This window comes from Argentina silus (assembly GCF_951799395.1).
Source record: "Argentina silus genome assembly, contig: scaffold_218, whole genome shotgun sequence".
Lineage (NCBI taxonomy): Eukaryota > Metazoa > Chordata > Actinopteri > Argentiniformes > Argentinidae > Argentina > Argentina silus.
Window position 1 is genome coordinate 44,663 of NW_028153032.1, and position 10,338 is coordinate 55,000.

Here is a 10,338-nt window from a genome sequence, read left to right on the forward strand (position 1 = left end):
AGGGCAGGTAGACAGCTCCGCCTGAGGGCAGGTAGACAGCTCCGCCCAGGGCAGGTAGACAGCTCCGCCTGAGGGCAGGTAGACAGCTCCGCCCAGGGCAGGTAGACAGCTCCGCCCAGGGCAGGTAGACAGCACTCCAGCTCTGGAGTCATTTCACCTGTCACCACCTGTCACCTGAGAGAGAGGAGCAGCACAGCAGGGTCCTACTCACACCAGGTGCTGAAGTGGAGGACGATCCTCTGTTGTTACCAATTAGGAAACTCCTTTTCATAAGACATGACTGTTGCCAGGTAGAATTAAAGACTGATCGACCAATCATTAAAGATTACCTGGCGCAACGGAAGGTTAGAAGTCAGATAGAAAACCTCACCTTTCTTTACAGAACGGTTTTATTTCATGATTGGGTGTCAATGTTTAAAGCTGAGAAATACAGCAACATACAACAATGCCAAGGTAGGAAATAACATCAGAATATTGATAGGGTCATAGGTCAGAGACATGTACACATACAGGGTCATAGGTCAGAGACATCTGTTTCTCTATGGTTCTGCTTCCTCTTCACAGGACACTAAACACATGCAATGTCCCATATGACATCATCTAGGGTAACTCCTCTGTCCTGTCCTGACGGGCGCTCAGCAGGGGAGGAGAGGAGAGGACGCCCTCACCGGTGAAATAAACAACACCCTCACCGGTGAAATAAACACCTCATCACAAACCAAACACTGACGTCTAACAGATCTACTCAATGTGCATTCCAAACAAACGTGTATGCAGGAAGCATGTATGTGTGTGTGTATCTGTGTGTGTGGGGTGTGTGTTTGGGGGTGGGGGGGGGGGTGCTGATAGTACTGTACACATGCTGATCATGTGATGACCTTGGAGGGTTCAGATCAGGTCAACATGAGGTCGTGGGCTGGGATAGACTCACACGCACACACACGCACACACACGCACACACGCCAGAGGAGGCTGGTGGAGGTAGAACTGGGGACGGGCTCATTGTTGGGAATGGAATGAGGAATGATATCAAACACGATCCTCACCATTCCTTATTCCGTTCCATGCATTACAATGAGCCCGTCCTCTGATTTCTACCTCCACCAGCCTCCCCTGACACACTGACGTGCGCACACACACACGCAACCTAGGTGGAACCATGGAGCTAGACAGAGGGGAGCGGGGGACATTTCTACACTGATGCACGCATGTCTTGTTTTGTTCAGAATGCAGTCCTTCATAAAAATCAACACTACATTATATTACTCATGGACTGGCTAAGTCATACACACTGGTGAGTGGTAATAACACAGTAATAACACAGTAATAACACAGTAATAACATCAACAACATTCTTCAATGAATAAATACAAACTGAAGTTGATCTCGTAGGGAGATGGTTCTTTTGGTGCCGGACTGGTGTGAAGCCACGGGTAACCGTGGTAACAGACCAGGGTGAGATGCCAGTGTCATGATTGTTGCATCCTGTGATTGGCTGTTGAGCTTGGTTAGAATAGAGGAGGGCGGGGCCGCTCCTCAAGGTCCATGCTGAGGTCACGGTGAGACCGTGGTGCTGCTCTGAGACACACAGCTGACTGGCTGTCAGTGTTGAGATGTTGCTGTAGGGAGGGTGGTGGTGGAGGTTGGAGGGGTGGTGGTGGAGGGGTGGGGGTGGGGTGGAGGTTGGGGTGGAGGTGGGGGTGTAGGTTGGGGTGGAGGTTGGGGGTGGAGGTGGGGGTGTAGGTGGGGGTGGAGGTTGGGGGTGGAGGTGGGGGTGGGGGTGGGGGTGGAGGTGGGGGTGGGGGTGGAGGTTGGGGGTGGAGGTTTGGGGGGCACCTTCTAAAAGACAACCTGTCTGCTGTATGTCAACAACTCAACCTTCATCAACCTGTCAGCTGTTGTTTCAGGTGTTTGGTGACGACACTTTTCACATTAGTGGAAAAACAGAAACGTTCATTTATCAGTTTTCAGTTTCGGTGAAAAGAAAATTCTCTCAGCCGTCGTTCTGAAAATGGCCTCCCTCACATTGGCAAACATGGTGCTGGTGGTCCAGCTCCAGACAGACAGGGACGGACACAGCAGAGAGAGAGGACAAGAGAGTTGGTTCAGGGTGGTTCAGGAGTCTGGCTTATAAATAACTCAGTAGAAGCTTCCAGAAGCCTCCTCCTCCATCTCAGAAGGAACTCCTCAGGCCGCGGGGAGAAGGTCCAGGTCAGAGGTCAGAGGTCCAGAGGATGACACAGACCAGAGTTCCAGTGTCTGAACTGTTGGCACCTGTATCCAGCTGAGGTGTCATGTCATTACTGACCGCCAGGGGGAGACACACCCCAGCCTCTAACACCGTCTGTCCGTTGGTAAATTTAAACACCTCTCTCCTCCTCCATCACCTCTCTCCTCCTCCATCACGTCTCTCCTCCTCCATCACCTCTCTCCTCCTCCATCACGTCTCTCCTCCTCCATCACCTCTCTCCTCCTCCATCACCTCTCTCCTCCTCCATCACCTCTCTCTCCCTCCATCACCTCTCTCCTCCTCCATCACGTCTCTCCCTCCATCACGTCTCTCCCCCTCCATCACCTCTCTCCCTCCATCACGTCTCTCCCTCCATCACGTCTCTCCCCCTCCATCACCTCTCTCCCTCCATCACCTCTCTCCTCCTCCATCACGTCTCTCCCTCCATCACGTCTCTCCTCCTCCATCACGTCTCTCCCTCCATCACGTCTCTCCCCCTCCATCACCTCTCTCCCTCCATCACCTCTCTCCTCCTCCATCACGTCTCTCCCTCCATCACGTCTCTCCTCTTCCATCACCTCTCTCCTCCTCCATCACCTCTCTCCTCCTCCATCACGTCTCTCCCCCTCCATCACCTCTCTCCCTCCATCACCTCTCTCCCTCCATCACCTCTCTCTCCCTCCATCACCTCTCTCCTCCTCCATCACGTCTCTCCCCCTCTTGGAACCCAACATGGGCAGAAGAACATGTCACATGTCACAGGTCACGTCACATGTCGCAGGTCACAGGTCAAATGTCACGGGTCACATGTTACAGGTCACATATCCCAGGTCACGTCACAGGTCACATGTTGCAGCAGCAGAGCTACAGACCACGACAGACGAGAAGCTTTGAAACGAAACAAGAGTCTGGATGATTCCTCTCCTCCGTCATCCCTCCATCATCCCTCCTCATCCCTCCATCATCCCTCCTCATCCCTCCATCATCCCTCCTCATCCCTCCATCATCCCTCCTCATCCCTCCATCATCCCTCATCATCCCTCCATCATCCCTCCATCATCCCTCCTCATCCCTCCATCTACCAGGTCTACTGGTTCTGTTTTCCCTTCTCATCACACTTAGTCCCAGCTGAGAAGCCGGGGAGTGTGTGTGTGTGTGTGTGTGTGTGTGTGTGTGTGTGTGTGTGTGTGCGAGTGTGCGAGTGTCCCATGTGAGAGAGTGTCTGCTCCTGTCTGAAGTCTTTGTACTCATTTCCCAGGGTTCCACACCACTCCTGTGTTCGGCCATGTTGTCTAGAGTTTGTAGGACTTGGGTGTGATTGGTTGGTTTGGCACTGTCCCTCCCCTCTGGTTGGCTGCTTGTCTACTCAAACGACATGAGGTTGGCTGGGATCTGCTGAGAGGAGGGGCAACCATCAGACACAGCACATACATGACACATACATACATGATACATACATGACACATACATACATGACACATACATACATGATACATACATGACACATACATACATGATACATACATACATGATACATACATGACACATACATGATACATACATGACACATACATACATGATACATACATGACACATACATACATGATACATACATGATACATACATACATGATACATACATGACACATACATACATGATACATACATGACACATACATACATGATACATACATGACACATACATACATGATACATACATGACACATACATGATACATACATACATGATACATACATGACACATACATACATGATACATACATGACACATACATACATGATACATACATGATACATACATGACACATACATACATGATACATACATGACACATACATGATACATACATGACACATACATACATGATACATACATGACACATACATACATGATACATACATGACACATACATACATGATACATACATGATACATACATACATGATACATACATGACACATACATACATACACACACAGCACATTTACAAATGATTGACAGGTGTGATGTCATAAGTCGAATAAGGAGCTAGCTACTTAGCTCCATAGCAGAGGGGCTATAATGCTAGCTCGTTAGCTCCATAGCTGAGGGCTATAATGCTAGCTCGTTAGCTCCATAGCAGAGGGGCTATAATGCTAGCCCGTTAGCTCCATAGCAGAGGGGCTATAATGCTAGCCCGTTAGCTCCATAGCAGAGGGGCTATAATGCTAGCTCGTTAGCTCCATAGCAGAGGGGCTATAATGCTAGCCCGTTAGCTCCATACCTGAGGTCTGTTGCTCCTACACGCCTCCTCCAGGTTTTTGTGCCAGATGATGGCAGAGAATCTGGATCCCGTCTGGAACTTGTAAACATTACCTGAGAAGAGGAGACACGTGGAGGATTAGGCTTAGGCCCAGGTCCAGTGGTTAGGGTTAGGCCCAGGTCCAGTGGTTAGGGTTAGGCCCAGGTCCAGTGGTTAGGGTTAGGCCCAGGTCCAGGTCCAGTGGTTAGGCAGAGACACCCAGGAGACTAAATGACACTCAGGTGTTTTATATTCTGTCTCGTTGAGACTCTCCTTTAGAGAGGTGTGTTTCTGTTGACGTGGTGAGCAGAGTGGAGACAGGAAATGACGGTGTGGGTCAAGACAGGTCCCATAACTGGACAAGTCTCAAATGTACGGCACAAAGGAACACGTGGTAAAATAACCAAGTCCTTGACCAGGGATCTACCTCAGGAGACAAACAGCTTCTACAGAAACACACCTCTCTAAAGGAGAGTCTGAGTGTCATTTAGCCACTAACCCTAACCTCTCTAAAGGAGTCTCAACCAGCCACTAACCCTAACCTCTCTAAAGGAGTCTCAACCAGCCACTAACCCTAACCTCTCTAAAGGAGTCTCAACCAGCCACTAACCCTAACCTCTCTAAAGGAGTCTCAACCAGCCACTAACCCTAACCTCTCTAAAGGAGTCTCAACCAGCCACTAACCCTAACCTCTCTAAAGGAGTCTCAACCAGCCACTAACCCTAACCTCTCTAAAGGAGTCTCAACCAGCCACTAACCCTAACCTCTCTAAAGGAGTCTCAACCAGCCACTAACCCTAACCTCTCTAAAGGAGTCTCAACCAGCCAGAATATAAAACACCTGAGTGTCATTTAGGCTCTTGGGCCTCCGCTGGTCAGATGGAACCATGACAGTTGTGTAGTGGTGTGTAGTGTTGTTGTGTAGTGTAGTAGTGTTGTGTAGTAGTGTAGTGTAGTAGTGTGGTGTGTAGTGGTGTGTAGGTGTGTGTAGTGGTGTAGTAGGGGTGTGTAGAGGTGTAGTGTTGTGGTGTGTAGGTGTGTGTTGTAGTTGTAGGGTGTAGTGTAGTGGTGTAGTAGTGTAGTTGTAGGGTGTAATGTACCCCAGGTGGTGGTGGAATGTACCCCAGGTGTTGGTGAGGGATACCCCAGGTGGTGGTGGAATGTACCCCAGGTGGTGGTGGAATGTACCCCAGGTGGTGGTGTAATGTACTCCAGGTGGTGGTGGAATGTACCCCAGGTGGTGGTGGAATGTACCCCAGGTGGTGGTGTAATGTACCCCAGGTGGTGGTGGAATGTACCCCAGGTGGTGGTGGAATGTACCCCAGGTGGTCTCACCTTTATCAGGGTCGTTGAGCTGGAAGATGTTGGGTCTCGCCGGGTCGTCAGGCAGAACCACCATCCAGCCTGTCACACACACCTTCTTACAGGGAGACGATTTGTACTGCAGAGAGGACAAAACCAGCAGGTCCAATACAGTAACACCAGAACCAGCAGGTCCATTACAGTAACACCAGAACCAGCAGGTCCAATTACAGTAACACCAGAACCAGCAGGTCCATTACAGTAACACCAGAACCAGCAGGTCCATGACAGTAACATCAGAACCAGCAGGTCCATTACAGTAACACCAGAACCAGCAGGTCCATTCCAGTAACCCAGCTGTCTTCAGGCTGTACACGGTGAACAGCTGCTCTGTGGGTCATCTGATGATGCTGTGATCTGATCTTAGAAAGTATTTGACCTTTTTTTTTTTAAAAATCATTTTTTTGGTTCTTCATTTCTGTCAACGTGTCCTTGTGTGTTCAACTGTCCTCCACTCCACGGCTGGTCGACTAATGTTCTGATCTATCTATCTATCTACCCATCTATCTATCTACCCATCTATCTATCTACCCATCTATCTATCTATCTATCTATCTATCTATCTATCTATCTATCTATCTATCTACCTATCTACCCATCTACCCATCTATCTATCTATCTATCTATCTATCTATCTATCTATCTATCTATCTATCTATCTATCTATCTATCTATCTATCTATCTACCCATCTATCTATCTATCTATCTATCTACCCATCTATCTATCTATCTATCTATCTATCTATCTATCTATCTATCTATCTATCTATCTATCTATCTATCTATCTGCTGTATGCTTTGATAATCTGATCTGTGTGTGTGTGTGTGTGTGTGTGTGTGTGTGTGTGTGTGTGTGTTGCACCCACATGCTTCCTCTCTGATGCCCTCAAGGCCTTGGCTCCATAGAACAGCAGGGTCGGCCCGGACAAGGAGATCCAGAACCGCGTCCATGATGACAACTGGAACACACACACACACACACACACACACACACACAAGTGAATATAAGAAGTTGATGACTTTGATATTTTTATCAGGAGAAGTCGGCCCCTAGATACAGAACAAGACTGAAGTCACGGCCCCTCTACTGTTCTACCTAACCCTAACCCTAACCCTCTACTGTTCTACCTAACCCTAACCCTAACCCTAACCCTCTACTGTTCTACCTAACCCTAACCCTAACCCTCTACTGTTCTACCTAACCCTAACCCTAACCCTAACCCTCTACTGTTCTACCTAACCCTAACCCTCTACTGTTCTACCTAACCCTAACCCTAACCCTCTACTGTTCTACCTAACCCTAACCCTAACCCTAACCCTCTACTGTTCTACCTAACCCTAACCCTCTACTGTTCTACCTAACCCTAACCCTAACCCTCTACTGTTCTACCTAACCCTAACCCTCTACTGTTCTACCTAACCCTAACCCTAACCCTCTACTGTTCTACCTAACCCTAACCCTAACCCTCTACTGTTCTACCTAACCCTAACCCTCTACTGTTCTACCTAGCCCTAACCCTAACCCTCTACTGTTCTACCTAACCCTAACCCTAACCCTCTACTGTTCTACCTAACCCTAACCCTAACCCTCTACTGTTCTACCTAACCCTAACCCTAACCCTCTACTGTTCTACCTAACCCTCTACTGTTCTACCTCTCCATCTGCTACTCTTCCTCCTTCCTCCTCTTCCTCCTGAAGTCACGGCCCCTCTACTGTTCTACCTCTCCATCTGCTACTCTTCCTCCATCTCCTACTCTTCCTCCTGAAGTCACGGCCCCTCTACTGTTCTACCTCTCCATCTGCTACTCTTCCTCCTTCCTCCTCTTCCTCCTCACCTTGGGCTTGCGTCCCTCCTTCAGCAGAGTCTTCCTCCGGAGGGGGCCCTCCATGGTGACGCTGCCCAGATCACTGCACCCCTGACACGGGTTGACACCTGAGGGGCTGGGGGGGCGAGGGGGGGGGGGGGAGGAGGGGGAGGAGAGGGGGGAGGAGGGAGGGGAGGAGGATGTTACAGCAGTAGAGAGAGGAGGCTGTGGTTAATGCTGTAGCTGTCTGTCATGTCAGCCAGGGGAGGGGCAGCATGGGATCGCCATGCCAACCAAATGGGAAATGGCCAATAAGAGAGTTGATCATGCATTGGTGTGTGTAGAAGGGGTATGATCAGACGACCCCCCACACCCACCCCACACACCCCCACCAAATGCTAAGGACATGTCAGTGAATGAAGCCCTCCCAGAGAAGAGAGATAAAGCTCTCAGACAGATCCAGAGGAAATCAGAACCCCTCACCCCCCACCCCCCCAACCCCCCCACCTTTCAGAAGAGTCAGACCCCTAAATAGGAGGGTCTCAGAGGCATCACACCCCTAAAGGGGAGGGTCTCAGAGTGAAACACACCCCTAAAGGGGAGGGTCTCAGAGTGACAGAGACACAGACAGGAAGCAGGAAGCAGACCCCAGGTAGAAGATGCCCGGCTTCTCTGATATCAAACCCCCCCCCACCCCCACCCCCACCCCCCTAAGACCAAGGGTTCCAGGCAGCTTCCACCTGCGCCTGCGTAGGACACAGACAGCATGCAGACACAGGTGACCCCCCCCAGCCTCGACCCCCCAGGAATGAATGACCTCTGACCTCGGAGGAAGTGACATCAGCACTGTACCTGTAAACATAGCTCCTGCAGCGGGGGGAGTTGCGGAGCGGGACCCTCCAGTTGGGGCCGAGCGTGGCGTACATACGCCCCCTGTTGTTCACACAGGGTCACAGTCAGTCTGCCCTGAACACAACCACAATCCCTCCTCCCCTCCACCCCTCCACCCCTCCTTCTCTCCAGTGAGTCTGATAAGCTACAGGCCTACTTCAGTGAAGGGAGTGAAACTGGGAGATCAGCTGGCGAATATTTGCTGTCTTGTCATTGGTGGAAACAGAGATATACACTATGAGAAGCTGCAACACTGAAACACTGACACTGCTGTTTAGAACGCTGAAACACTGACACTGCTGTTTAGAACGCTGAAACACTGACACTGCTGTTTAGAACGCTGAAACACTGACACTGCTGTTTAGTGAGACGCTGTTTCTGACAACAGTCCCAGTTCTCTGGTGAGGCAACAGCGCGACCGTCTCTGAGGGTCGGTTGTAGCAGAGCACAGGGCGTCACTTTGAGATGAGGGACGTCATCAAATACTTGTTGACGACTTGGTGACTCAACCATGAAACTGATGGTCTTTATCCCACTAGTTTACATGAGTAAATGTGTTCCTTTTATCAGAGCAAGACGTTTAATCACAGCATTCAGGTTGTCAAGATTATAACCATTTCAAAGTGGTTCTAAACCCCTATACGGTGGGGAGTTGTGTAGGGTTGCCATGTTGAGGTGTTGCTGTGTTGGGTTGCCATGTTGAGATGTTGCTGTGTTGGGTTGCCATGTTGAGGTGTTGCTGTGTTGGGTTGCCATGTTGAGGTGTTGGGTTGCCATGTTGCCATGTTGAGACGGGTTGCCAGGTCTTACCTCTCCATCCCAGGTGAGAGCTCCTCTCCAAACGAGCTTTCACTGCTGCCTGAGAGGGACAGGGTGTGAAGGTGAAGTACTGCGGTACAAAGTTCTATTATTTATATATTATATTATTTTCAGTTTTTACAGAATTTTCAGTATTTTCAGTCCTGTCTTGATCTTTGTTGTTACTGTTGGAACCTCCATGGCTGGAACCTTTCCTCTCCTCTTGGTTGGATGTTGTTGTGTATGAGATGCTCTGTAAAGAGAGGGAGCTACCTGGAGACAGGCCGTTGGACACAGACGTGCTGTGGGGGTCCATCCTGGCCGGGCTCTGAGACTCCAGGAAGCTGTCGTCCAAAAGGTGACGAGGTTTCTCTATCGGGAAGGTCGCACTCCTACTCTCCACCATACCATACTGACACATCATACTGGGGGGGTGGGGGGGAGGGAGGGAGAGAGGGGGGGGGAGGAAGGGAGAGAGGGGGGGGAGGAAGGCAGGGCAGAGGGAGGGAGGGAGGGCGAGAGAGGGGAGGGAGGAGGAGGGGGAGAGAGGGGAGGGAGGAGGGGGGGGGGGGGGGGAGGGGAGGAGGGAGACAGTTGCATTAGTTGTGAATATGAGGTAAGACAATGCATTGAATATCAAAGGTACAGATACTAACTACATTACCCATAACCATCTGTTTAACAGTAGATAGAACCAGTAACCAGCAGATAGAACCAGTAGACAGAACCAGTAACCAGTAGATAGAACCAGTAACCAGTAGATAGAACCAGTACATAGAACAGTAACCAGTAGATAGAACCAGTACATAGAACCAGTAACCAGTAGATAGAACCAGTACATAGAACCAGTAACAAGTAGATAGAACCAGTACATAGAACCAGTAACCAGTTAGATAGAACCAGTACATAGAACCAGTAACCAGTAGATAGAACCAGTACATAGAACCAGTAAC

The 10,338-nt window shown here is 49.7% G+C and overlaps 1 protein-coding gene across 1 annotated transcript in view; it reads right to left on the reverse strand.

Moving 5' to 3' along the window:
- Window positions 1-3,320: 3,320 nt before the first annotated feature.
- The window catches only part of LOC310824481 (ras-specific guanine nucleotide-releasing factor RalGPS1-like), a gene marked incomplete at its 5' end in the record, with an annotated part of 8,820 nt that continues 1,802 nt past the window's right edge, over window positions 3,321-10,338 (reverse strand). Inside the window, 8 exon segments of the mRNA XM_083697729.1 lie at window positions 3,321-3,625; window positions 4,511-4,602; window positions 5,863-5,968; window positions 6,757-6,849; window positions 7,727-7,832; window positions 8,549-8,629; window positions 9,398-9,446; window positions 9,659-9,810. Of these exon segments, the coding sequence (XP_083553855.1) occupies window positions 3,593-3,625; window positions 4,511-4,602; window positions 5,863-5,968; window positions 6,757-6,849; window positions 7,727-7,832; window positions 8,549-8,629; window positions 9,398-9,446; window positions 9,659-9,810 (712 nt within the window). The 3' untranslated portion in view covers window positions 3,321-3,592.